Source organism: Prorops nasuta, unplaced genomic scaffold (assembly GCF_024137725.1).
Source record: "Prorops nasuta isolate Cenicafe-Biocafe unplaced genomic scaffold, Cenicafe_Pnas_1.2 PNAS00032, whole genome shotgun sequence".
NCBI lineage: Eukaryota > Metazoa > Arthropoda > Insecta > Hymenoptera > Bethylidae > Prorops > Prorops nasuta.
This window is the reverse complement of record NW_027116829.1, coordinates 806,883-834,743: the sequence shown is the minus strand read 5'-3', so window position 1 is coordinate 834,743 and position 27,861 is coordinate 806,883. Positions and strand designations below refer to the sequence as shown.

Below are 27,861 nucleotides of genomic sequence, written 5' to 3'. Positions count from 1 at the left end.
ATTTCTTTTAAACGTACACTACGCGGGAGAACCGCACTACGCGACGAGCACTTCACGACTGACACAACGAGACTCGGATTATTCAAACGGTATGCGCGACGCGAATTTTATTTCAACGTATACTACGCGGGACAACCGCACTGCGCGACGAACACTTATCGACTGACACTTCGAAACTCGGATTTTTTAAACGGCACTGCGCTACGCGAATTTTATTTCAACGTATACTACGCGGGACAACCGCACTGCGCGACGAACACTTATCGATTGACACTTCGAAACTCGGATTTTTCAAACGGCATTTCGTGACGCGAGTTTTATTTTAAGGTATACTACTCTGGAAAACCGCACTCCACGACGAGCACTTATCGACTGACACTTCGAAACTCGGATTTTTTAAACGGCACTGCGCGACGCGAATTTTATTTCAACATATACTACACGGGACAACCGCATTCCGCGACGAGCACTTAGCGACTGAAACTACGAAACTCGGATTTTTCAAACGGCACTGCTCGGCGCGAATTTTATTTCAACGTATACTACGCGGGACAACCGCATTCCGCGACGAACACTTATCGAATGACACTTCGAAACTCGGATTTTTTAAACGGCACTGCGCTACGCGAATTTTATTTCAACGTATACTACGCGGGACAATCGCACTGCGCGACGAACACTTATCGATTGACACTTCGAAACTCGGATTTTTCAAACGGCACTGCGCGAAGCGAATTTTATTTTAACGTATACTACACGGGACAACCGCATTCCGCGACGAGCACTTAGCGACTGACACTACGAGACTCGGATTTTTCAAACGACACTCCTCGACGTGACATTTTTAAACGCGCTCTCTCACTCTTTAGTGAAGTCGCTAACCGTAACAGAAATAAATAATTGCATGTAATTTTATAGAGTTAATTTTAATTTATTTAACTTTAATATAATTAAAGTAAAACTGGCAGGCTTTAACAGTCTTTGAGGCTTCTGTCTTTATTCGCTGCAGCACTCACACACACATACACAATAGACACGCTCCGCACTGACTGTAGTCACAAATTTTCTATTTATTACGCGAATTATACACAGATAAAAGCTTTTATTTTCAACACATACTGCATTCATTACTATATATTCTATTAAAATATCCCAACTGCATTACTTAAATTTCCCTCTTGACATAATTAAATATGCGGAAATTATATAGAAAAGTTAAGTTTAATTTTTAAACAATTTATCGTCACCAATGCCGAATACTTATAATTGCACAACACTATTAAAAAATTTTAACCAGAATTTTAAATTTATTTAGAAATTAATAATAATTAATAAAATCTTAAATAAATTTAAATTGTTTGTATAAAAATAATAAAAGCTAATTCAATTTATTTAAATTTTATAAAACGCGGCACAATTTTATTAATATTATAAAATAAATAGCTCATATGTGATGAAAATAAAACATTAAATTATTTTTAATCGCGACTAATTTAAACTAAATGTCAGTACTCAGTGGTTACGAAAAACTACAACGCGGGATCCACTGACGACCGGTACGCGGATAATTGATAACTGAGTTGATGACTAGCTTATTGTGGGCGGGTTAATTAGCAATCGCACCTGATTGGTTGCAATTTGAGATATTCCGCAAATCAGTTGCGACTGCTATCGGTATGAGTAGGATCTCTTTCACCAACTTTTAAAATGATTATTTTGCCAAGTACGGATTGACCATTTTTTCGAAAATACTTATGCTAATACATTGCAATGTTAACAATTTTATATCATATGGCAAATTTAGCGTTTTAAAAGCCAGTGAAAAAGAATCTTAACGAGTAGTACCTGTCCCGGATGGTATTTTTTTGAAGCGCGAGTTTCAGTTTATCTATCAAATTTCCGCGTATGAGTTGTCAGAAAATCGCGCTGTTTCTTTTTATAATCACTGACATTTATTTCGCATTAGTCGCGATTAAAAACAATGTAGTGTTTTATTTTCATCAAATACGTGCTATTTTATTATTATATTAATAAAATTTTACCGCTCTTTAATAAATCTATGTAAATTTAATTAAAATAAATTATTTTGTTACAGTTTAATTAATTTTAAGTAAATTTTCATTCATTATTATTGATTTTATATAATACAATAATTTAATGGAATACTGTATGTGATGAAAATAAAAGCTTTCATTTGTAAAAGAAGTGTAATAATTAGAAAACTCGTAAAAATTATCAGTGTGCAGCACACGCGTGTGCGTGTTTAGTGCTTGCACGATTAAAAGTAGAAGACTCAAGGACTCTCTTAACCCATAATTCTCATCATTTTATTTTGAAGTTAAATGAACTATAAAATGAACTCACTACAGTTTAATAAAATAATATTTGTTATACATTAGACGATCTTATTCTAAAATGAATGCGCGTTTAAAAATTCCACGCCGTGTAGTGACATTTAAAAAATTCGTGTCGCGTAGTGCCGTTTAAAAATAATTCTTTTGTAAGTGAATATCGTCATTATATATACTGTTTTGCAATTAATTTACAATAAAAAATGTAGTTAATAAATATTTTAAGACATCTGCATGTTATAATAAATGATGTTCTGTTAAACAAATATCTGCATTTATACTATTTATAGTTCCCGCTTACATCTGACGTGTATAACGAAATTTACCGAGCTCAGGCGAAGTTTTTTATAAGTTTTTTTAATAGTGTATAGACACTGTGGAAAATTGATCGCCGTCTTTGAAATTCGTAGAGAAAGTACGAAGTAAAGTTAACTGAAAGGTCGCCGAATCAATTTCCTATGGTGTATGTAGTGCACACTGCACAGTGGGAATTCAGTGGAAAATTGAATCGTGTGTGGTTCAGCTAGCTTCACTCTGTAATTTAACATGGAAAATGATTACTATACACTATAGCTGAAAGCACACACGATTCAATTTATAGTTGTAGTATATACATACGAACGAAGCAAGCGAGTGAGTCAGGTGCGCGAAGTAAAAGCGCTGGTCTTTTTAATGCGATTCCTAAAAGCATCGAAAAATTATGGGAAAGCCATACCTGGCGATTACTGTACTTTAGTAACTTAATTTGATTGGTCGATTTAGAAAACCGTTGAACGAATAATCCAATCATAATTCATCGTTTGAGCGGTCGTTTTCATGGTAATAGTATTCGTAGGTTGGCAACACTAACATTCAAATTTGACCTGTGGTGTACATGTGTCATGTGTGTGCCGACTGCCGTGTGCCGTGTGACTGTGGCCGTTGTAACATATAGTAGTTTGAAGAGCGGGAAATCGGTTGAATTCGCTACTTTTCTCAAAAGTTAAAAATTGGTGAGTATAATTTATTTTATGAAAGCAATAATCAAATGTTTGGATATTGAGTTTATTAGCACTTATTCATGAAATGTTACTTTAGTCTTCATTTTAGATATATCGGTAAATAGTATTGTTTAATTTTCAGGTTAAGGATTCTGTGTTTTGCTTTATTTCATATACATTTTCTCGCTTATTATTTTGTGTATATATTTTATTTTATAAATATTAATAATTACTACAAATAATGGCTGTGCAACCAAATCAACAATTTACTATGGGTAAATGTTAAATAATTAAATTGTTAATTACTCATTTTTTAATTGATTTTTTTTTTATTCTCTTATTTTATTATTTTTAGATCCTCCTGCTCAACAAAGCTTTGTAAGATTCTTCAAAACTCTTCCAGAGGTAAGCTTTTATAGAGTATAAAAATGGTTAATGAATGATTAATTTAGTAGCTTCTGGAATTATGGAAAAGGCAATTATAAATATATATATATATATATATATATATATTTAAATTAAAGATATGTTTAACATAATTGAATTGATTTTGCTAAAAAAAGAATATATTTATTATAAAAATTCTACATCCTATAATACAACAATACCACCAAATTTTTATGTATAACTTTATGATTTGTTATTTGCTTTCTGTACAAATAGCTGACAGATTTAGCAGCTAATCATTGTAAAATATTTTGATTAATCAATGTATAATTTAATCTAATCAGATGTTCATATAGAAGAAAAAATATCTTTCGCTTTTTCTTTAGCTTTACTATAAGTATTTGTAATTTTTTGACCAATTTTTCCCCAAAAAGATAATGGTTTTTCTGTAGAAGGCTCCAAAGGTTGCATTGTAGTATAAATATCTACATTAATTGGTTGAACTGTAAGCTCAGAATATGAAATTTGACTACCTCCTATTTTTTCTTGTACTTCCCATGAATCTTGTCCATTTATATAAGGAGGCAGAGTAGCTTTAGGATTTGGGCTTACTTTATCATAATATTGATTTGCAACATAAGGTCCTCCTCCATAAGCTTGAAGAATGCGAGGATTGACTTGAGTTCCTTCATTATAATCATTATTGTTTTCAACATTTGTCTTCTGTTCAGATTTTAAATTATCAAATTCTTTTTTATGAAACTCATCTGAAGAAATTGTAGTAAGCATTGATGGTTGTATATTTTCTGATTGTTGACCCTGATACTCTTTGTGGTCTTTATTAAATGTTTTAAATGCTGTTTTTACAAATTGTGACTGATTTGGTTTAGACATCTGATATATAGGACCTAATTTATCTTTCTCAACTAATTCTGGTTTTTCACGTTTGTCGATTTGTATGTTTTCATCAAATTCCATGTCTCCTCTATGCTGAGATTCATGGTCCACTACTTTTGATTGTGCTTGATATGGATTTTTATTTTGTTGATATTCAGTTTGAGATATTATATGATCTTGTATCTGTAGCTGTTTTTGGTTAAAATGTCCAGGTTGATGTCTTAAAACTTGAGAGTCTGGTTGACTAAACGTTTTAACTCCAGATGAAAAAGTGATATCTGGTTGAACATATTCAGCAATTGGTTTTGTAGATAGTTCCAGATTTGATATGTGCTCACTATTTGTTAAATCAGATGAATGATGAATATTATGCCATTTAAAACCTTCATTGGAATACATTAGATTACTTACTTGTTGATCAGCATTGTTCAGATGTACGTTATAATTATAATGATTTTGAGAGTGCTGGTTTATATTTTGATCATAAACTAAATCTCCATCTTTGGCTGCAGAATTAAAGTTTCTGTGAACTTCTTGAATTAATTCTGAGCCTGGTTGCAGATTGTCTGTTAATGGCCTGGGTTTTAGTTTTGGCTTTGGTGCTGGTTGAACATATGATGATTCAATTACATCAGGTTGCTTCTGATGAATTTCTAAAACATTTTGTTGATCATTGTGTTTTGGTAAATTGTCAAATGTAGTTCTATCCCATTTTGCTTCAGTTTGTTGCTTTTGCTTAAGATTTTCTATTGTTTGTTGGCTAGTTTCTTCTTTATGATGATTTTCTACTGGTATTCTATCCCAAGGTTCTTGAGCTTGTTGCCCAAACTTCAGAGATTCTACTGTTTGTTGATTTATATTGTCTTTTTGATGATTTTCGACAGGAATCCTACCCCAAGGTGCTTGGGCTTGTTGCCCAAGTATAAGATCATCTATTATTTGTTGATTTGAGTTTTCTTTATCATGATTTTCCACAGGCATTCTATCCCAAGATGCTTGAGTCATTTGCCCAAGTTCCAGAGATTCTACTGTTTGTTGATTTGTATTGTATTTTTGATGATTTTCCACAGGAATTCTACCCCCAGGAGACTGGGTTTGTTGTCCAATCTGCATGGACTTTACTGTTTGTTGATTTGTATTGTCTTTTTGATGATTTTCCAGAGGAATTCTACCCCAAGGTGATTGGACTTGTTGTCCAAACTCTAAGGATTCTACTGTTTGTTGATTTGTGTCTTTTTGATGTTTTTCTACAGAAATTTTACCCCAAGGTGCTTGAGTTATTTGTCCGAACTCCAGAGATTCTACTGTTTGTTGATTTTTATTGTCTTTTTGATGATTTTCCACAGAAATTCTATCCCAAGGTGATTGGGTTTGTTGTCCAAACTGCAGAGATTCTATTGTTTGTTGATTTACATTGTCGTTTTGATGATTTTCCACAGAAATTCTACCCCAAGGTGATTGGGCTTGTTGTCCAGACTCTAAGGATTCTACTGTTTGTTGATTTGTGTCTTTTTGATGATTTTCTACAGAAATTTTACCCCAAGGTGCTTGAGTTATTTGTCCAAGCTCCAGAGATTCTACTGTTTGTTGATTTGTATTGTTTTTTTGATGATTTTCTACAGGAATTCTATCCCAAGGTGACTGGGTTTGTTGTCCAAACTGCAGAGATTCTATTGTTTGTTGATTTGCATTGGCGTTTTGATGATTTTCCACAGGAATTCTACCCCAAGGTGATTGGGCTTGTTGTCCAAACTCTAAGGATTCTACTGTTTGTTGATTTGTGTCTTTCTGATGATTTTCTACAGAAATTTTATCCCAAGGTACTTGAGTAACTTGTCCAAGCTCCAGAGATTCTACTATTTGTTGATTTTTATTATCTTTCTGATGATTTTCCACAGGAATTCTACCCCAAGATGACTGGGTTTGTTGTCCAAACTGCAGAGATTCTATTGTTTGCTGATTTGCATTGTCGTTTTGATGATTTTCCACAGGAATTCTATCCCAAGGTGATTGGACTTGTTGTCCAGACTCTAAGGATTCTACTGTTTGTTGATTTGTGTCTTTCTGATGATTTTCTACAGAAATTTTACCCCAAGGTGCTTGAGTAACTTGTCCAAGCTCCAGAGATTCTACTATTTGTTGATTTTTATTATCTCTCTGATGATTTTCCACAGGAATTCTATCCCAAGGTGACAGGATTTGTTGTCCAAACTGCAGAGATTCTATTGTTCTTTGATTTGTATTGTCTATTTGATGATTTTCCTTTGGAAACCTATCCCAAGGTGTTTGGGTTTGTTGCCCAAATTCTAGAGTTTCCATTGTTTGTTGATTTTTGTTTTCTTTATAAAGATTTTCCATAGGAGTTCTATCCCATGGTGTTTGAGCTTTTTGCTCAAGTTCATGATACACAGTTGTTTGTTTTCTTAAGTCATCAAGCTCTTGGTTGCCTGTAGAAGAAGTATATGGAAAATGAGAATAGTCTGTTTTTTTATCTAATTCCAAGAAGCCTATAGATTGCTGAGATAAATCTGATTTAAAAGGATGTGGATGAATTTTCAACTCTTCAAGCTGGTGATGACCTTCTACTTCTTGATTAAAATTTTCATGCTTGTCATTTTTATTCAACAAAGTATAAGGATTATTTAGGTGTTTTTCATTTGACTTATATTGATTAGTCTTTAGTTTATGCTTGAAGCCATCTGGCACCTGTGCCAAATCATTGTTCCTTATATGTTCTTGATGCAAGTTTTTCTCTGCACTTTTATTAGAAGATTCCAGTGATGTATGTGTGTTAGTGTGTTGATGGTATTGAGAAAGCGGTGAATATTCTTCACTGTTCTTACTGTTTCGCTTGAATCTATGATAATTTGCAGCATATTCTTCCTTCTCAATAGTTTGGCTTTGGGTGCAGTCAGTACCCTGTGCTATCTGACCTAGGTCAATGGCTCCTATAGAAGCTCCTCCTGCTACTTGATCCATACCAATTGCTCCTGTAGAGAATTGTTTGGAAGATGATGCAGTATAGGCGGCATTATGACTTGGTTGATTAGCTTGAGAAACATAAGAATGTTGATTTTGATTTCTAGAATGATGATGCCTGACTTGTGAGGAGTCAATGGTTTGATGAGGTAAAATTGACCCTTTAGTATGACTGGTAGCACTATATTCTTCATGGTATTGGCTTACTTGACTTCTTGAGTTTGGCTGATTGTAATAACCTGTATGAGTGCTTTGATCAATATTTGAATTCATATATCCCTGAGTTTGAGATGATTTTAGGGCTTCTGCTCTACGAAATTCTTCTAATCTTTGCTGCTCAGTCAATCTTTCATTAATCTGATATGGTGCATTCCTTCCAACTATTGGTACATGTACATACTGGGGAGCTTGAATAGTTTGATGACTTCCAGATCTATAAACAACATGTCGTTCAGAGTTATGTTTTTCAGGGCCATAAACAACTCCAGCTGGTTGAACATTTGTAGTTTGTAGTACCCTGTCACTGACATTGATGTTAGAAGGGCTTCTATAAAGATTTTGGGATGCTTGCTGGCCATAATTAATATCTCTCCTCCCTGTCTCTTGATTATAGCTATTTGCATAACGTGCCCCAGAATTATGAACTCTTGATAATTCTTCTGACACCTGAAGATTTTCATGAATCTGTTGGTTGCTATCAATAGCTCTACCACTGGGACTTAAAACTTGGCCTAATTCCCTATTAAGATTATCAGATTCTCTTCTATTTTGCTCAATACTGCTGTGAATGTAAGACCTTCCTCCACTGCTGATATTGTCAGGACTAGTTGCTACATTAATAGGAATATTTGTAATACTAGCAGGGATATTAGATGAAGTATAACTGGACGAGTAATTTTTCTTGTAATAATGAACCCTTCTGGGGCCTGTTACATATTGGCCCTGCTCCTCGTAGACTTGGCCATGATTATTGTTGTTGGCAGTTTGAGCATCGTAAGATACCGGATTTACTTGAGAGCCAACCTGGTGATGGTCTTCAAGGTCTTCTAATCTCTGGCTATGTGTATATCTTCGATCATAATTAGCAGAATGCTGATTATAATTGCTGTTTTGACCATATAAAAGTTGACTTTGCTGGTCCTGTGCTAAATTTTGTGATATTCTACTATCGAAACTTGAGGGGTGGATAGCATTCACATCTCCTGAATTGTACGAAGAACTATAATTCTTTTTATGATATCTCATTCGTTTGGAGCCATCATTAGCTACTACTTGTCCATGCTCCTCGTAGACCTTACCATGTCCATCATTAGTATTATATTCATTTTGCTCAGTCCAGTTACCTGGACGTGTATAATCTAAATTCGATTTATTCTCTTCTTGCTGAAGTCTTTGCAAATGTTGTTGGCTTTCTTGCTGAAGTTGTTCCAGACTTTGTTGCAGCTTTTGATGAATCGAACTGAAACTATGTTGAGCTTGAGAGGATGATGAACCTGATGATGTTCCATAAATGCATGACTCTATGCATCCATTAGGGGCAGCTAATGTGTGTGCAAACAATATGGATAAAATAATTACCCTGTTTGCCATCATTTTAATAAGGTCTCTGAAAATACATTTAAATACGTTAATTTCACAATATTTTCAAACAACTATATTATATTCATTATTATGTTTCAACAAAGTATCACTATATTGAATTTTTATAAACAAAAGTAGCTTTCATATTTTGTTATTAATTATGAATATTATTGAAATGTTTTTAAGAGAAAAATAAAAAACAAATGAAATTTTTATATAACACAATGGACTATTTTCTCTTCTGCCTTTTCTTTATCGATTTTATTCTTTTAGTTACTCTTACACATTGAGGAAGAAAAAATACCGTAAAATTATTCTTACCTTATATTAGAAGACCACTTGTGATTCACTTTTCAATATTCAGTTCTTCTCACTAGCACAGTTATTTGATCTATAACAGCAGAAGTTTGCAGCACTTCCATTTATGTTATCTTCGTCACCCCCTCTTTCATCTTTATATCAAGGTTTTAAGAAGAATTTCTGTAATTCTCCCGCATTATTTATTTGCTCTTATACTTCCGTTTCTTTCTCTTTTATTTAACATCCAATTGAATTGTTGATTTTTTATAGAGAACACAGCGTCCTATTATTGGAAATAATAACGAATGCAAAGAGAGACGAAAAAGACTTTGTTTTTCAAGCATTTTTTGTTAAAAATCAATAGCTTGTCTTCAAAATTGTCTATTTCTTTATTAGCATAAATATTTATTATATTTTACTAATAGCTGCGTCTATTTCAATTTTTTTTCAGTTCTAGTAAATTAATACTATTCTATTACATATTTATCAGTATATCCAATCTTAAGAAGTTTAGAGCATTTGAGAAAAAGCTTTAATTTGTATAAAAGTATTTTAAACGTTAATCTGAAAAACTGCCGAACAATATAAATCTAAAATTTACGTTTAAGCAAGCAAATTCGAACTTTCTATATTGTTTTAATATTTTTTGAGACCTGCAACTTTCACACCATATATCAGTATATTTATATTATCACATAATTCATTTTTTATTTGGCAATTTTAATTTATGCTTACATATTGTTAATAGAACGTAAATATTATTAATATCTGTAGTGTAAATTGTCAAAGTACATACTGTTACAAGTTTTATTGTTGCTTTCTGTTTTGATCGTTTCGGAAAGCGCCGCATAGACAAGAATTCCAAGTTTTCCGATGATAATCAAATTTTGCTCTGTAGAGGGTTAGGAAGTTTTTTAAATCGGCTACCAAAATACTCAAAAAAATTGGGGTGTTTCTAAGAAAAAATCTGTTTTATTGTTATTTAAAAATAATGACACAAATGTATTCTAAATTTATTCTTTATTACACCAATTTTGTTCTACTTAACTGTTTACCTAATGTATTTGTGAAGAGCATCTGAAATTTTAATAAATCATATTGGAAATATGATGAACTTATGTACTTTTTCATTAACTAATATAGTATATAGACCTAACTGAATCATTGTTTAGCATATAGCATCTATTAGGCTTTCCACATTTGACTCAATGCGTCATGGCTCAAGTCATTTTTAATATGTATATAACATCCGTGTTATTGTGATGCTGTATGTAAGATTCATTCATTATGTGAGAGGTATAATCTCAAGGTGATTACTACGCTTCTTGATAATTGCATAACAGGCGAGCTGTTTAAATTTTAATTAATTAACGATTATATATTCTTGGAATTAAATCATTTCATCAAGGAAAGTGCACCCTCTTCAGTTTCCATATTACTTCGTAGATTAATTGTTCACGTGTCGTGTAATTTAATATCTTTAAATTGTTAATCCGCTCTTAATTAATCGCCAATTAATAAACTACTACAAGTTTAAAAGCCTACATTTCAAAATCAGTTTTCAACTATTTTATCTTCAGTCACTATCGATTTCTTGACGGCTCGTCATAATTTGTACTTGCTCTAGATTCTTTATTTTTTATTGTTGCAACTTCCAATAAAGACAAATTCTCTAAAATTGTATTATTGATTAGTCTTTCTCATTTTAGTCAGAATTAAAACAAATATTCGAGATACAATGTTGCTACTTTTGTTCATAATACCTGCTGCAAAATCTTCATGAATCCTACTCATATTAAAATTAAACAGAGTTAAAGTTTTAATTTCACATTGTTATAGCATTTTCTGATAACCTACTTAAATACATATTGAAATTGGTGGTTTTCCTGGAATATGAACTATGGCCTCATATCTGCGGCCAAGGCCAAATAATACTTTCAAGACAATCACGTATACAAATTGTTGATTCTGGTGGGTTTTACCCTATAAATCCACCACGATAAATCCACATGCTGCAACAATTAATGCATCGAACATCATTATTACTGATAATATAAAGAATATAGAAAGAAACTTACTTACGTTATATTTAGACTCTAAAAAATGAGACCTACAGTCACACCTTGTACAATATATAATATATAATTGATAATAAGTAATTATGTAGGCTTTAATCATTATTCTATTAATTAATTTTACTGATAGCTTAAAAAATATGCACCACACTAACACGTGCCAATACTTTTTTGAACCACTGTGTACTTAGTCATGTGAATTATTTATGAGTTGATTATTTAAAAACAATACATTCTGCGAAACTTCAGACTTTTATCAAATCATGCGCATGCATTTCAATCATACGGATTTTGCTACTTTAACCTTTTGATAGGCATTGACCTACAGATATATTACAAGATCAAAGCGACATTACTATATAGGAAATACTAATTTATTTTTTTCTCATGATATTAAATTTTATAATTAAACACTATTATTTAGATTTTTTTAAGTTAGAAGACGTACTTAAGCTCCTTCAAGACAAAGTAAAAAATATTAAAGAAAGAAAAGAAAAAAGGAGTAACAGAAAATGTGATTTAATGCGTCGCATGACACAAGGGTCATCGGTATAGCCGAAGAGTGTTAAAATGAAATACATAAACAGCAAATTTCTTCACTTTCAACGTGTTAAAGTTGTAAAATTCATTACGAAATAACGTAATAGCTTATCAAAAGGTAACCATTTTTTTTATTCACTTCTTATCGGTTCATTATAACGGATTGAATAAAAATTGGGACCAAGAAAAATATATCGGAATTTTGTTCTTAAAAATGTTCATTAGCCGCTCTGAATATAACATTAATATGTTTGATTTCAGAAAGCAAGTACAACAATACGATTTTTTAATCGAATTGATTATTACACACTACATGGTAGCGATGCTTTGTTTGCTGCTCAAGAAGTTTTCAAAACTACTGCCGTTTGCAAGATGATTGGCGCTGGTATGACTCTTGAAGTTATTATTTATTCAATTTTATACCATTTTTTACCTTTGTTAATCAATAATAATTTTACATTTTATTTTATTTTTAGTCGTTTTTATATATCAATAAGCTCTCAGGTCTAATACATATTCACATATATATATATATATAATGCTATCTTTGTTATGCTCATTGTTACTCAGGGTATAAGAGCTATATCAGTACCCCTGATTATCTTATAAACGTAACCTTTAGACCCCCCTAGACATTAGTTTTTTAGTTTAAAAAGATCTTGACCTCGATTTTCAAGTTCATTTCGAAGGCCAGCTTAAATTTATTAAATGGAAGTACATAGTTTTATAAGATATAATTGCAGCTGCTCTGAAGAATTATTATTTTTCCAATTCTTGTATATCGTGGTTAATATCAAATTCAGTGTAACCATCAGGCCCACCTTTTTAAATTTAATAACTATTATCTTGATAACTTTTAAATTAAAAGTCAGGTTCGCAAGATTATCGGGATGGTACCAATTCGATTATTAAACTCTGCATATATAAATTGTACAATGATTTATTTATTTGCCCTTTAGAGCCAAATAAAACACAAGGTGTAATTTTAAACAAGAACCATTTTGAAGCTTTCATCAGAGACTTACTGTTGGTAAAACAATATAGAGTGGAAATCTATGTGAATCAAGGGTCTGCAAAAAACCAAGACTGGATCTTGGAATATAAAGGGTCACCAGGAAATTTAACTCAATTCGAAGATATTTTATTTGGAAATAACGATATAGCAGTGGGCGCCTCTTTAATTGCTGTCAAATTGGGCTTTGAGGGAAAATCCAGGGTAAGTGTTACTTTATAAAAGAACTAATGCTTTCTCATTGGAAACTTCTTATTGCCTGATAAATAAAATAACAAGAATATAAAAGTTAGAAATAAACTGAAAAATAAAATTATAAAAAAATAGATAGATTTTGTATCATCGATAAATCACCTATGAAGAATTATAAATAGAATTACTTACTGCTTAATATTAATTTCAATAATTACAATCCGATTTTGGATGATAAATGAATTATATAATATTATAATACTTTTACTTACCTCATAAAAAATAAACTACTATAAATGAATAATGTAGTAGGTTTCAATTATTTATGCCAACTCAGAAACTATATTTGAGGGAGAAAAGGGATCAAAGAAGGATATTTTTATAAAAGATTTAGGTCCAATACTAAATTAAAAATCATTTTTAAAGTTTAAAAAATGTAACAATTCAATCGTTCTATTAATCAACAAATTGTGCTAGTAATGCTCATCAATAGAGCTTAATTAATAACATTATAATTGAAGGCTAGACTTTAAAATAGTGTATAGATTGTAATCCTAAAATTACTCGACCTTTTTACGGTTTTCGAGTTGGTAGGCTAATACTAAACATATTTATATTATTTTATGTGATATAATATAACTATATAATAATACAAAATTTAGATTGTTGGTTTAAGCTGCGTCGATACTATTTCAACGGTGTTATCCGTATGTCAATTTCAAGATAATGAATCATTTTCAAACTTAGAAGCATTTGTTGTTACATTAGCGCCGAAAGAATGCTTGTTAATTCAAGGTGAAGGTAGCGAAGAATTTCAGTCACTTAAACAGGTAAAAAATCCTTTTTAACATTAATTGAAGTAATTAATTTATTATAATGAATACAGCATTTGATAAATGTTGTATAATCTTTTTAATTTATTTTTAGGTGATGGAAAGAAGTAACGTAATGATAACCATACGAAAAAAAAGTGACTTTTCTGCAGAATCATTGATACAGGACTTAAATATACTAATTAAATTTGCAAAAGGACAACAGCAAAATGCTCAGTCTTTACCTGAAACTAATTTAAAAGTTGCTATGTGCGCCACAGCTGCCATAATCCAATATTTAGATGTATGTAGTAGTTATAGTTAGCTTTTCAGATTTTGTGCATCCGTATTTATAGCTTTCCTTAAGAACTATTCATATTAACCATCCCAATATATATTACCTACATGTTTAGTTAACTTCAGATAATGGGAATATGAATCAGTATACTCTCAAGCAAATTGAGCAATCAAAATTTATAAAATTGGACACTGCAGCTATGAAAGCTCTGAATATCGAAGCTCGTACAGATGCACCAGCATTTACCAATGGAGCACCTACAAGTATTTTGACGTTGCTTGACAAATGCAGAACACCGCAAGGTCATAGACTACTTTCTCAATGGGTCAGACAACCATTAAGAGACTTATCTCTCATAAAAGAAAGGCATGATATCGTTGAAGTTCTTGTCGAGGACACTGAATTAAGATCAGCGTTGAACGAAGATCACTTACGTAGAATTCCAGATTTACAACAACTTGCTAAAAAACTGTCTAGGAAGAAGGCTAATTTGCAAGATTGTTATAAGTAAGATTAGTCATTATTATATTTAAGCCCCTCGGCCATATCGCTTTCAATGCTAGGCGTGATTATGATTTTAGCGAATATTAAAATCATAGCTTTTAAACTGGATAATTTGTTATTATTATCTTTAATTATAGAATGTACATGTGTGTATCACATTTGCCAAAGCTTGTAGAGCTAATTTCCGATTCATCAGACAAACCAGCATTAAAAGCAATGATAGTAGAGCCTTTAAAAGAGCTTCTTACAGATATGGATAAATTTCAACAAATGGTTGAGCAAACTATAGACTTAGAAGCTGTTGAAAAAGGAGATTTTATTGTTCGATCTGATTTTGATGATGAATTGAAAGGTATACATATTTAAATTGAATAGTCTTTTTATAAATTACATTTTTTTAAATTGAATGAAACTTAAATATTTTAGAATTAAAAGACCATATGAAGGAGCTGGAAACTTCTTTACAACCATTGCTAGACAAAGCTGCTAATGACCTTTCTTTAGAAGCTGGAAAAACACTAAAATTAGAATGTAATCAACAATATGGTTATTTTTTTCGCATCACATTAAAAGAAGAGCAAGTCCTCAGAAACAAAAAAAATTACACTATCATTGACTCTAATAAAAGTGGTGTGAGATTTAGAAATAATAAATTGAATGATTTAAACAATGAATTTATTATTGCTAGAGATAAGTATTTAGTTCAACAAAAGACTGTTGTATCTGAAATTATTGATATTGCAGGTTGGTTTAATTATTATTTTATAAAGGAGCAATATAAACTACTTATACTAAACAGTTGAAAATTCATTTTCAGCTGGTTACAGTACGCCATTAAAATCTATAGGAACTGTAATTGCAACTTTAGATGTTCTAACAGCCTTTGCATTAGCAGCAGTAACATCTCAAAAAACATTTATTCGTCCAAAAATGCTTTCTGCTGATTCTGGAATTTTAAATTTGGAACAAGTCCGGCATCCTTGCTTAGAAATACAACAAGGAATAGATTATATTGCTAATGATGTTAATTTTGAAAAAGGTAAGTATTTATTTATGCAGCAAGCGTATAAAGTTGTACTTTCAGTAAATTTAAGAAAATTGCAATACTAGTATATTTTATCATTTTTTTATAATTTGATGTATTAAATACACATTTTTATATAATTAGCGCATATATACCTAATTACAAAATGTATTAGAGATATGGAAGTGTGATAAGTAGGAAAATTAAACCGTTCACATATAGTTAAAGTAGAAAAACTGGATAATTGTTAATCAGCTATTGTTTTATTCCATAGATGTATGTCAATTTTGTATAATTACTGGACCAAACATGGGTGGTAAAAGCACATATATAAAGTCAGTTGGCGTAACCGCTTTAATGGCTCATATTGGAAGTTTTGTTCCTTGTAACAAAGCTGAAATTTCGGTATTGGATGCAATATTAGCTAGAGTGGGCGCGGAAGATTCTCAAATTAAAGGCTTGTCTACTTTTATGATAGAAATGATAGAAATAGCAACCACTCTAAAGGCAAGAAAATATTAAGTTTTAATATTGTCAATTTGAAAAAACTTATGTTGTTTACAAGATTAATCTAAGTTAGTTCAATATTTTTTGTTTACTTTTAGATTGCAACGTCTAATTCACTTGTTTTGATAGATGAATTAGGAAGAGGTACATCTACATATGAAGGGTGTGGAATAGCTTGGTCAATTGCAGAGTAAGTTCAAAACTTTTCAATAATTTTAATATTTTACTTTGTAAAGTGCTTAATGGTGCGTGTTTTTTCAGGCATTTAGCTAAAAATATTAAAGCTTATTGTTTATTTGCTACTCATTTCCATGAAATTACTAGATTGGCTGATGGCGTTCCTATAGTCAAAAATTTGCATGTTTCTGCTATTGTCGACAATGATAAACTTACTTTACTTTACAAAGTTAAGCCTGGCATTTGTGATCAAAGCTTTGGAATTCATGTAGCTAAAATGGCTAATTTTCCGCAAAATGTAATAGAGGTATATCTCAATTATTATTTAACATAAATGGAGGTTTGCTATATCAATTTTTATTTTAATAAATTTCATATATCTATAGTTTGCCAAACGAAAGCAGTCAGAATTGGAGGGTTATCAAGGAGTAGATTTCGAAGGATTTGAGAACCCCTCCAAAAAACGAAAAGTAATAAAGGTAAAATTAATTCAGTTTAATCTTAAAAAGTGTTATCCATAGATATTTTTTATATTATATATATATTATTATAATTTTAGAAGGCCGAAGATTATATGACCAAATTCATTGAACAATGCAAATCGTTGGATCGATCTTTATCTGATACTGAACTGGAAAAGAATATTTCTAAATTTAAAAAAGAAATACTTTCTCACAATAATCATTACATTAAACTATTATTATCTAGTTCATAAATTTTAAAGTAATCATTATTTTTTAGACTGTTTTAAACTAATGATCTGAAAGCTTTATAGGAGCTGTGTGACATTGATTACATATAATTTATACATATATAAATATATTTTTGGATTGTAAAAACGTTTCATTTGCTTGAAATAATGCTTCCATTTACTATTTGCCTAATATCAATTAAAGGTGAATTTTATTAACTCTTAAAAAGCTCAATTTGTCAGGTGTAATCTAGTATTGGGAGTATTTTGTGGAAGTGATAGGTCTTAAAAATGTTATATAGCATTTGTAAAAGTTTTAAAGTCAATCAATGGATCGTTTTGGCTATAGTTGTCGGGCGCAATCCAGTCGAAACTAGAAATATCTGTTATTGCTAATTTGCTATATAAATTCTTGGCCAGTCACAAATTAAAAATCATAAAATAGAGTTTTTCCTACCCACCAAGTCAGCTACTCAAATTTAGGAAATTCGGACGATTCGGTCGGTAATCTGCAATGCCGGCTTTTAACCAATGTGAAGTTAGCGTTTTTAGGTCATTTTATCGTTAGGACATTTTATCTTTAGGTCATTCTCCTACCCACCGCTGCTGCGATAGCGGCCTTGAGCTCACGTTTTCTGGACATTTACAAAGAAATAGGCGGAATACGTTTGACAGTTTTGAGAAAACTAACCAGTAGACATCAACTGAAGGCTACGCCACCTTACGCAGTTTAATGTCACTGTAGCTCCAAATACTTCGTTTCGTGCTATATGGGTAAAATTCATGAAAGGTGTGAAATGTCACACTTTTATGTATATGTGTGTTGTAATTTTTTATAAATTCTTTAAGCTTTACGATTAATGATTTATTACAATTTTATATGGCTCTTAAATTAATTTATCATGAATGATCACAAATTAGAATATGCAACAGATAACAATGTTGCTACTTTCACTACATCCAGGAAAAGTAGTATCCAAAGCAAGTCTGGAGGTTAGAAATGTATTATTAGTCTTTATTAATTAGTTAATTAAATTATAATCCAACGAAAATTAAGTATATCTTTTTTGTTAATACTTTACTCAAAGGATATTATTAAAAATTTACGATTTTCTACCTTAACATCTCTTTACATTCTATAAAATGTAGCATTTTAATCCTGATAATATAATGATGTTCACACACAGATGTGCGCGAAATGGAATGTCCTGCGCGAACTCAAGGTGATGGCATGGAAAATGAAACGACAAGCAAAGATGAAACTAAGCATAGAAAGATTAGACTTGGAGAAACATTGATATATCATCCAACAAATCTTAAACAACTAGGGTCCATACCACCCGTGGCTCCAACTGGCACAATAGTAAATTTAATTCCGAAGACAATACATAGTGGAAAAAAGGAGAAACATATTTTAAGTTCATTAAAATCCAAAGAACCAAAATTTGTTCCTTATGAGCCCTATAAAGCAGCTGTCAATCCTATTGTACCAATTGAGAAGAAAAGCAGGAAGTTTAAGAAAAGTGATTTAAACTTTAATATGACTGTGTCACAAATAGCTAACATTAATATAAACGATGTTGACCCTGATTTAAAGACTGATTTGAAAACTGTAGACCAAGCACTCACTGAAACTGAATGGAAAAAAGAAAAAAAAACATATGAAATAGAAATACGCAAATTAAGGGAGGAAAATAGTCAACTTGAGAATCAGTTAAAATTTCAAGCACAGGTATCTAATTGAATAATTAAGTGTCGCATGTTATTATTATCAGAATTTAATTTTAGGTAAATGGAGAACTAAAAAACTTACTTGTAGCAGCTGTAGGAGAGGACCTTGAAACCAAAGTACATTTACTTACAGAAGATAAATTACAATTAGCACGGGCACTTCTGAACTCTGCTCAACATCTAAGCACACACCAGGAACAAACTGAATGGTTAGCCGGTCAATGCGAAGTTTGGAGAAGTAAATTTTTAGCTAGCAGGTAAGTTTTGACATATTTATACTTATTGGTACACTTTGTACTTCATTGATTCATGAACATTTGAGCCATAATGTAGTGTCAGAAATTGATGGAGAAATTATGAAGTGAAATTAGCTGAAATACACATAAATCAATTTGGCGTAGTATACAGGATATTGTAGAAAAAAGATTGTATAAGCCTGTTAAACAAAATTTGCATTGTTAAAGTATTGTTTTTGCAGCCTAATGGTAGAGGAGCTTGCTAAATGGAAAGCAGCCCTTTCTCAAAGAACTACTGATTTAAAAGAAGCAATAAAACGGCTTTTAGAAGAAAGACAACAAATAAGAGATACGCAGCTTAAAACATATAGGTATAAGTTTTTTGATTCTGTAATTAGGACCAGAATTTTTTAAACGCGTTTGTTTTCAGGACATTAAGTATTTTAAGAGAAAACTTTGTACCTGCTGGAATAGTTTGTTCCAAGAAGCATGAATTACCTACTACTAATGTTATTGATTTGGCACAAGGTTGTTGTCAAGTAGCAGAGATTTTAAAAGTACAATTATTAAGTGGTATGTCTAATATTGATTTGCAAAAGGACATTAATGTAACTCGATCAGAAATGAGGACAATAGCAGAAAATGCTGCAGAACAGGTTATCTCTCTCATTACTTTATTATTGTTATTTTAGAATTTTTAAATCAGGTTTAATCACATGCTTATCTTTTAGCTTCTGATTAGCCCCAATTTACTTATGTCCGGGAGACAGGATGCAGCTTGTAGTGCTGTAATGGGTGCTGCTGTAGCCATTGGAGGACAAATGTTTCTTCCTCGAAACAATTATAATTTAACTTGTTGTCCTCATTGCAGCGGAGAAATAAAGCAAATATAATGTAGTTAAACTTAACATATCTTTTGATAAGCTTTTACAATGCTACAAACTCCTAATTACACTACAAAGAATATGCTAGAAGAGCTAACAAATTAAGCAATAACTTGTACTGACACTTTCTCTAAAATAGTGCCTAATTTGGTTATTTAGCATGTAAAATAAAAGTATTACAATAAAAATAAAAGTAAGCTCTTCCAAACCTATTTGCTGACTTTAATAAGGAAGGCTAGAAAGACCATCAATCATCACCTATTGTTTTTGTATAATCTTTTAATATTTTTCGATGTATTTACATATAGGTTTGTGTATGTGTACAAGTCATTAAAAACATTAAATGTTTATACTCGCCTTATAATATTATCTACCCATATATTTACATGTTTATTCATGTGTACAAGATCGTTAAAAACATTAATAAATGTTTACAGGATATTGCTGCTCACTTTATTCCTTTCTTCCACCTTCATTTGATCATTTCGTCATAATTAAATATTTCTTACATATCGCCATTTATATACAAGTAGAAAAAACTCAGTACATCGAAAATTATTCGTCGTAGATTACTCAACACGTACATTACCTCATTCATTCGTTTGTACACACGCGCTTTTACAATTATTCTTAATAACAAACACTATTATTACTTAATACCTCCTTCATTCATTTTGAAATATATAAAACTAATTAAAAAATCTTGGGCTCATTCGTATATTGATTTGTGACACACATATAGCTCTTGATTATATTGTATGTACACAAACTAGAAAATACATAACATAGGTTCATACTTTAATGTTAATTGATTTTACAAGAAATGTACATTGTAATGAATAATGCCGATTCACGTTTTTATTTTAATCTATAAAGCAGCTTGGGACTTGTACTTGGAAAGCTGTCTAAAATTTCTATGTTGTGTGGTAAGAATCGACTACATATAATGCAAACTGTCCAATATTGAATTTTATATTGTAGGAAATTAAAATATGTTTGATTAAAATGAGTTTCACAGTCTTTCGTTGTACACAGTATAAAAATGTTAATGTCCCAAAAATGATGATTGGCTTTTTAGCAAGCACGAGAACTGAATACATTTGGTCGTAAAACTGTACGCTTCTTGAAGGGAAAGACGGTTGCTAACGTTCTTTAATCCCCATAGAAGGCGCTTAATCCTAGTACAAAGCTATCAACGATTCGTACAAACTGCGTTTACAATTTTAATAAACAAGGACTCGTAATTTTTTGCTTAGTGCTCCAATGTCAAACGCTTTATTCTCTTTTATTAAATAATTTCATTAATGAGTTCTTAAGAAGCAAAGAAAATTCGTAATTCAGTTATATATAATAATGTACTATACATCTTCTATTACGAAAACGATTAAATCATTAGTGGTAGTAGAATTTGATACAATCGTATCTTTATGAGAGCCGGAATAAAGTATAAAAAAGCAAATGTTCTCTTCTCGCTTTTACAGCACTGGCTCTTAAGTTGTCCAATATTGATGCAATTTCATTTGAAAAGTATCTTTATTCACAGCCCAATCTGGAAACGCGTACGCGCGCAACATAATTATAATATTCACATAACATAATTAAAAAAGAAATTATGTTATAAAATTATAATAAGCTGTTATTATATTATTTAGAATTATAATTATGTTTCAATGATTGTAAAAGTAAGAGTTATTAATCGATACCAACAGCTAATGATTTTTATTTTAAATAAATACGGTGATTTTTGTATCAATATGCTCTATGCACAATATTTGACAAAGAACACAGACTTTTTGACTCGTGAGTCGTTAAAATATAATATTAATCAGATATTAATTATCTACTTACAAATCTGGCAACACTGCAAATCACGAGGCTGCGAAACATGTAAAAACTCATGTCAATGCCGTTTCGCATTTGATCTTAACATTTATATTTACAAGTTGCACTAAACCAATCTATTTATATTTTTTCATATTCTTATTGTTCTAAGCACTAATTTAGCTCTTTGCACACACTTAACATGGTTCATGTGACGTTTGAAGACACTAGGTGGTCAGTCGCTGTCCGAGCCCACAGGGTTATTTTTTTTTCTCTTCCTTGCCTGTCTAGGAATTACGATTTCATCTTCCTAAAAAATATTATGAATGTTACATCGATAATTCGCTTATAGATTTTCCTCGTATATTGATAAAAGCAAGGAATAAGACTGACCTCGCTGTCCCAGTAGGTATTATCATGAAACCGTTGTATTGTCGCTCGTTTGGAAGTAGAGCTCTCTCTAGTATTTGCTGTGGCTTTTCTGTGCCCTCCTTTGGCACCGCTTCCTCCCCCTGGACCACCAGAAGATGCAGTATGTTTTCGTACAGAACTTGCCGGCGGGGGAGTTGGTGGTTCGTTTTCCTCATTAATTTCCGCCAGTGCGAACAAATCTCCATAGCTTTTCCTCAAGGAATCACTGCTAGCCGCTTGAGCTTGCTGCAAAGCTCGTTGCATTCCTTCTGATTGGTACAACTGAAGCTCCGCCGAAGACATACAATGCTGTCGCAATTGATCCAAATGACCCAACACCTGCTCTCCAGTTGGTGATCCAGATTGTTGATTCTGCTTTGCTGACGTTCGTTTTCGCTTATTAGGACTCGTTGCGGGATACCGTGTACTTAAAAGATTTGCCAAAAGCTCTCCTAATTTTTCTTCGTAATCCTTGCACCAATAACGCAACGCTGCTACGACAAACATATCACCATCTACATTTTGTCTTGTTAGTAATGGTCGCAAAAGTTCCAATGTTGGCCTTAAAAATTCATTATACAATTAATCGGAGCAGTGCACAAAATATTAAAATTAAATCAGGCTCAGCAAGTTACTTACTTTTCTTGTTTCAACATGAACAGGATGGAAGTAAGTGCTTCAGCATGATCCCGAAACTGTAATTTCGGCAGCACTGGCAATACATAATCAATGGGAAAATCGTGGGCGAATATAAGCTGCCAGAAGCAATATTGTTCAAATGTTTCCCAATTCAAACTTGCATTCAACAGCGACGTAAAGGATTCCTTCTTTAGCATCTTCAAGTGGCCCTGCATAATTTGGCAGACAAGCTCTTGCAATTGACACGAATCCACTGTGGACACAACCAAATGTAAGAGCTGAGCATTGCCAAGGGCGACATTTTGGAATTCGGTGTATACATCAGGCACCAAGTAACACAGCATAAATATATTATCCTCGTGGCATAACTAAAATTAGAACAAAATGTTAAAGGCGGCATCCACATGTTCTTAATCTTACGTAATTACCCTAATTATTTTGCACATATGTAAAACGCACTTATAATACGTACATGTATTTAAATAGAATTGGAAAACTCACTTTAAGATCAGCCACTAGACAGGCATCCAGCTTTTTCTCCCGTTGCGCGCAGAAATCTTTGTACACATACGCCTTGACATCTTTCATCACGCTACTGTGATAAATAAGTCACGGATAAATATATAACTGATATGGATATATCTACAATTGTTATTAGAGTATTAAATTTACCTTGGTTCACCCTCTCGCTTTTCTTCTTCGCGTCCCCAAATTTTTAAAAAATATAATAACAAATAGCCTATCCTTGGTTGAATTGATTGCAGTTCTGCTAAGACTCGAGCTAAGAGCTTTCTTCTATTATCTTCCTCTTTACATAATTGAAATTGATTTCGGAACATTACGAATAGTGGTGTACTTATGCTATCTGCTAAGGCTTCCTCGTTCAAATTGTCTGCGGGAAATATCTGTGCGGTGATTTGCGAAGATAATATACTAGATATGCAAGTAGCTAATGCGGGTATCGTTTCTGAGTCTATCTCGTCTTCCACAACCATTTGTACTATCCTTTCCATTGTTTGACACTTCACCTCATTATCCGTTTCGAGATGTAAACTTTCTACCGCAGTCTTGAGCTCCTCAGGCTCTAAAATGAGATTTAACTGCGTTGCAATATCATCCTTCTTAGTTACACAGTTTGAATTTTTCTGATCATTCTTTAACTTGACATTAGCCAAGGGCACGTCTTCATCATCCTCATCTTCGGTCTTGGTTACTATCCTGAAAAGCGAACTGAATCAATTTTAAAGAAGCTCGTAATTAAATAGAATCTGAAAAATGAGTATTACTCTTGTAATACTTCACCTCAATGGTATCTCGTCCTCTTCGTCGCTGAATGTTGGTTCTGTATCCGGAGCGACATGGTTATTTTCTACAACTGTGCTAGGAGCATTATCCAGCATAAGCCCTGGACTGGGGTCCTTGTTAAGATCTTCCATTTTACCTGAATATATCGGAACCTTAATGCCTGCTTAAGAACATTATGCGAAAACCAAAGTTAGTAAGCCCTGATGGTGTTGAAAGCTTTGTGTTTACAAGACAGTAGTATAAATGATAATAAGGAAGTGCGTGTTTGAGACAGAACAGAATTGGTTAATTTAATTTGTATTAAATTTCGTTAAACTGTTTGAACTGACGTATTAATTTATGTTATTAAATTATCGTTATTATATGTGCAGAAATATCAGAATAATCTATTAAAGCATGTAATATATTTTTTTTATATACCAGGATCTGTATTTGGAGGTAAACAGAATTCTTTGAATGTTTCCCTGATTTTTCCACGAAGCTCTCGATCCAGTTTGGGACTATCAAATAGAGGATACAAACTAGGTAACACTCGTTTTTCTAGAATTTGCCTTAACGACGAGAAAATACCATTTCTTACTTTATCGGTTAGTGCGGGATAAAAGTTAGGTATTATCTGAAATAATAGATAATGATTAGTAATAAAATAAAACAATGTTTATATAAAATTTATTCCTTTAACGAGATTAAGACGTGTCTGGCACATACACTTCACTACCTAAGTACTCATCACAAAAACTCCCCTAAAAAAATTTATCAGTACTTTATCCACAATTTTCGCGATCTTCCTCCTTCAGATGTCGTAATTTAAATTTCACAAAAATCCTACTTTTCTATTATGCTTTTGCAAAACAATTCGAAAACATTTATCGCACTATCTCAAAAATGTATAAGGGACGCGAATACTGCATTCCCGCAATAGTTGTACTTTCCAAATATGTACATTATTTTTTCTCTATTATTACGTCTGCAATATAATGGTAAAACTGCAAATGAATTTTTTTTTAATTTTGTAATTCAAGCAAAGTTTTAACAATCGACATTTAACTTATATATGACTTCCAAAGCTAATAGGATCGTTGTTAAAAAATTAGACAATGTTTTAGACAAATCAATTTGTTTCATCAAAATAATAAATAATCAGACTTTTTTAATTCTTTTCGAAATTGTAATTGCGATAAATAATATGCAAAAAAAAGCATATATAACGACTTTCGTAATTTGACTTCAATTCTTTAATGGACGTTTCAACGGTGAACGACCACGTAGAATAGAGTACATGCCAAGAGCGTCTTAGTGATGTTAAAGGATTAATGGGTCTACTAATATCCTTACTCTACATAAGAAATCCAAAAGAGTGGCAGTGACTGGGGGATGAGATCTCATTGAGTTGTGCATAACTAGAATTGCAGGCTCAATATTCATTATGTTGTCTTTCTCAGGCTCAAAAAAAAGCCAATCATAAAATAATGCTAATTTTGCATTGCTAGCAGCAATGGTTGATGTACATGTAGTAAATAGCCATCCTATTACTGCCCAGCGGGGAATAATATCAGAACATAATAATTCATTTGTTGGATGAATTACACCAACTATAAATCTTATAAGATCACATCTTAACGATTGTGACTCAGGTGTGGCCAAGTACTGTCTTTGAAACCAGTCTTGGTATCTTTTGTGATTTCCAAAACGTACTTGGCTTGTTAAAAAAACCAATTTTCTCTCCATGTCTGGCGTAAGTCTAGATTGTAAAAACCTTCTGGATGTCCTGGTCTGAAGCAGCTGCAATACTCCACTAAAATTTGGACATAAAGATTTGGGACTTAATAGCATATCTTTCCACAAAGCTTCAAACTCTGGTATTCTTGCTACATTCTGTAACAAACGCACTAAGTCTCTGCCAATGACTAAACAATCCACCATTTTTTCTCTTATTAAGGAGACTGTGAAGGCAACTTCTTTTTGTCGAAGACTGGCCAAATGTGGACCATTATGGTCTTCTATTAATCGTAAATACGTATATATAATAGATGCTATTAACAAAGGAAATTTGTCTAGCCATGCTCTGTTCTCTTGGAAAATCTCTAAGAGAGCATCGACTAAAAACAGATTTCTTGAAGATATATCTCCACCAGCAGCATGTCTTAACAAACTTAAGCATAGGTTGTCTACATTAGCTACACTAGTTCTTATCATTTCTCTGAGTAACCAAAGAAGTTGATTTCTCGTGACATCGTTCAGTCTCAGATATCTTTCTAACACAAGTTGATTAAGATGACCTAACACAATTGCTAAACCATCTCGTGTAATTAAAGTCAAGTCTCTGTAGCTCTTGGTAGCATTTGGCGGATCGGTCAAAATGATCACTAACAGCCCTAAAGAGACCTCTTCGTGAGTTTTATCCTTGCAAACTGCATTGTTCAGTGTGTCATGAGCTTCCTTCTCCGACAGACCTGCAGTCAGGTTTTGAAGCACAACGTAACACCTTTCAAATTTCTGAAACAATTGCGATAAACTGATAAAAACGCTCGTTAATTATAACGACATGCAAAAACTAAGTAAAAAATAGGAGGGAGTAACAGCTCTTCCGATGGGAAAAGCAAAAAAATTCTTAAAAAAAAAAAATGCAACAAGCATTGGATGGAATTGAAACTGAAATTTTTAAATTTGGCGCTTTAAAGCGTGGGGTACGAGTGGCGCCGTCCGGGTTGCGACGTGCGCGGCCGTCGCAACAATGGCGGAAAGGCTCGTACCTCGATACGTATCCAGGAACTATTTGAAATATTTATGTTACCTCCTCCAAGTCGTCCTTATTCTCGATGCAGGTCGTGTTGAGGAGACGAAATGCGGGAGTCTTGTTCTGCTCCATGGTAGCTGAATGGTGCTTGGTTAGCCCGTAAAAGACGTTTCAGGCGCTGTCGAGCCCTCAGCCCTCAGCCCTGTGCCTCTGGTCGCTTGTGCTCGCCTCCGTGCATCGTGATCGTCTCACCAATTCCTTCTCTCTCTTTCTCTCTCCTTACCCCCACCTAGCGCGCTCACTCTATTCTGTTTATTCCTCGTCTTTCGCTCGGTTCGGACCTCCCCGGCTTTGGCCCCGACTCCGTGAACCGTCCCGATGCGATTGCGCATTGATACATGCGTCTCTACTCCTCTACCTCGAGGTTTCCGAGGATTCCCTTCCCTTCCCGTCGAGCCAGAGGCTTCCTGACGCGCTGGCCCCACTCCTTGTTCACCGTGTTCTAGCCAATCCGAGGCTACCAGCCCGTACACACCGTACACACCGTTGACTCCTGGTGGGGAGCCCGACAAAAGTAGTGCTCTCTCCAGCCAGGAGCGTATCCGCCTGACGGAGATTCGCCACTAATACTTCATCTGACATCATCATTATTATACCCTTATTAGGCATAAGCTGATAAGCCATTCAAAACTATTTACCACATCCATCTTTCTCCCCCCGTTAAGGCAAATAATCTCAAACAGCGCGTTCCCTTTATAGCTCTCTGTTTTCTAATAAACTACAAGAGGCT

At 32.8% G+C, this 27,861-nt stretch overlaps 4 protein-coding genes across 8 annotated transcripts; 2 read left to right on the top strand and 2 right to left on the bottom strand.

Moving 5' to 3' along the window:
* Positions 1 to 3,254: 3,254 nt before the first annotated feature.
* On the top strand, positions 3,255 to 17,471 carry spel1 (DNA mismatch repair protein spel1). The gene is made up of 16 exons (XM_066743149.1): positions 3,255 to 3,343; positions 3,474 to 3,606; positions 3,687 to 3,736; positions 12,352 to 12,475; positions 13,050 to 13,306; positions 13,957 to 14,124; positions 14,222 to 14,410; positions 14,520 to 14,911; positions 15,046 to 15,260; positions 15,335 to 15,652; positions 15,726 to 15,947; positions 16,207 to 16,439; positions 16,538 to 16,629; positions 16,701 to 16,923; positions 17,003 to 17,095; positions 17,176 to 17,471. The coding sequence occupies exons 2-16, from the start codon at positions 3,573 to 3,575 to the stop codon at positions 17,329 to 17,331; spliced, it is 2,766 nt and encodes a 921-aa protein (XP_066599246.1). The 5' UTR covers positions 3,255 to 3,343; positions 3,474 to 3,572; the 3' UTR covers positions 17,332 to 17,471.
* Positions 3,876 to 9,792, bottom strand: LOC136783206 (putative uncharacterized protein DDB_G0271606). 2 transcript variants are annotated; one of them, XM_066743145.1, is made up of 3 exons: positions 9,497 to 9,792; positions 5,027 to 9,200; positions 4,814 to 4,952 (listed from the first exon to the last, which is right to left on the bottom strand). In XM_066743145.1, the coding sequence occupies exons 2-3, from the start codon at positions 9,185 to 9,187 to the stop codon at positions 4,950 to 4,952; spliced, it is 4,164 nt and encodes a 1,387-aa protein (XP_066599242.1). In that variant the 5' UTR covers positions 9,188 to 9,200; positions 9,497 to 9,792; the 3' UTR covers positions 4,814 to 4,949. The 2 variants fall into 2 exon arrangements, with proteins under 2 accessions (XP_066599241.1, XP_066599242.1); XM_066743144.1 differs by having other exon boundaries at positions 3,876 to 9,200; positions 9,497 to 9,582.
* Positions 17,472 to 17,931: 460 nt separating the features above from the next.
* LOC136783209 (golgin-45) lies at positions 17,932 to 20,180 on the top strand. 3 transcript variants are annotated; one of them, XM_066743152.1, is made up of 6 exons: positions 17,932 to 18,081; positions 18,495 to 19,039; positions 19,096 to 19,295; positions 19,517 to 19,645; positions 19,705 to 19,930; positions 20,006 to 20,180. In XM_066743152.1, the coding sequence occupies exons 1-6, from the start codon at positions 18,078 to 18,080 to the stop codon at positions 20,165 to 20,167; spliced, it is 1,266 nt and encodes a 421-aa protein (XP_066599249.1). In that variant the 5' UTR covers positions 17,932 to 18,077; the 3' UTR covers positions 20,168 to 20,180. The 3 variants fall into 3 exon arrangements, with proteins under 3 accessions (XP_066599249.1, XP_066599248.1, XP_066599247.1); XM_066743151.1 differs by having other exon boundaries at positions 17,954 to 18,097; XM_066743150.1 differs by having other exon boundaries at positions 18,022 to 18,300.
* A 1,970-nt stretch (positions 20,181 to 22,150) lies between these two features.
* Positions 22,151 to 27,453, bottom strand: IntS3 (integrator complex subunit 3). 2 transcript variants are annotated; one of them, XM_066743147.1, is made up of 9 exons: positions 27,129 to 27,453; positions 25,670 to 26,830; positions 24,755 to 24,950; positions 24,332 to 24,497; positions 23,702 to 24,247; positions 23,531 to 23,624; positions 23,030 to 23,397; positions 22,373 to 22,952; positions 22,151 to 22,289 (listed from the first exon to the last, which is right to left on the bottom strand). In XM_066743147.1, exons 1-9 carry the CDS (start codon positions 27,201 to 27,203, stop codon positions 22,215 to 22,217), a joined length of 3,261 nt encoding a protein of 1,086 aa, XP_066599244.1. In that variant the 5' UTR covers positions 27,204 to 27,453; the 3' UTR covers positions 22,151 to 22,214. The 2 variants fall into 2 exon arrangements, with proteins under 2 accessions (XP_066599244.1, XP_066599245.1); XM_066743148.1 differs by having other exon boundaries at positions 24,332 to 24,470.
* Positions 27,454 to 27,861: the final 408 nt, after the last annotated feature.

Coding starts and splice junctions, on each gene's coding strand:
- LOC136783209 (XM_066743150.1), top strand. CDS start 18,210: ATGAATGATCACAAATTAGAATATGCAACAGATAACAATGTTGCTACT. Junction 18,301..18,494: donor TATCCAAAGCAAGTCTGGAG/GTTAGAAATGTA, acceptor GTTCACACACAG/ATGTGCGCGAAATGGAATGT. Junction 19,296..19,516: donor AGTAAATTTTTAGCTAGCAG/GTAAGTTTTGAC, acceptor TTGTTTTTGCAG/CCTAATGGTAGAGGAGCTTG.
- LOC136783206 (XM_066743144.1), bottom strand. CDS start 9,187: ATGATGGCAAACAGGGTAATTATTTTATCCATATTGTTTGCACACACA.
- spel1 (XM_066743149.1), top strand. CDS start 3,573: ATGGCTGTGCAACCAAATCAACAATTTACTATGG. Junction 13,307..13,956: donor GCTTTGAGGGAAAATCCAGG/GTAAGTGTTACT, acceptor TACAAAATTTAG/ATTGTTGGTTTAAGCTGCGT. Junction 17,096..17,175: donor AAAAACGAAAAGTAATAAAG/GTAAAATTAATT, acceptor TTATAATTTTAG/AAGGCCGAAGATTATATGAC.
- IntS3 (XM_066743147.1), bottom strand. CDS start 27,203: ATGGAGCAGAACAAGACTCCCGCATTTCGTCTCCTCAACACGACCTGC. Junction 23,398..23,530: donor GTCTAGTGGCTGATCTTAAA/GTGAGTTTTCCA, acceptor TTCTAATTTTAG/TTATGCCACGAGGATAATAT. Junction 22,953..23,029: donor TTCATGTTGAAACAAGAAAA/GTAAGTAACTTG, acceptor TGAATTTTTAAG/GCCAACATTGGAACTTTTGC.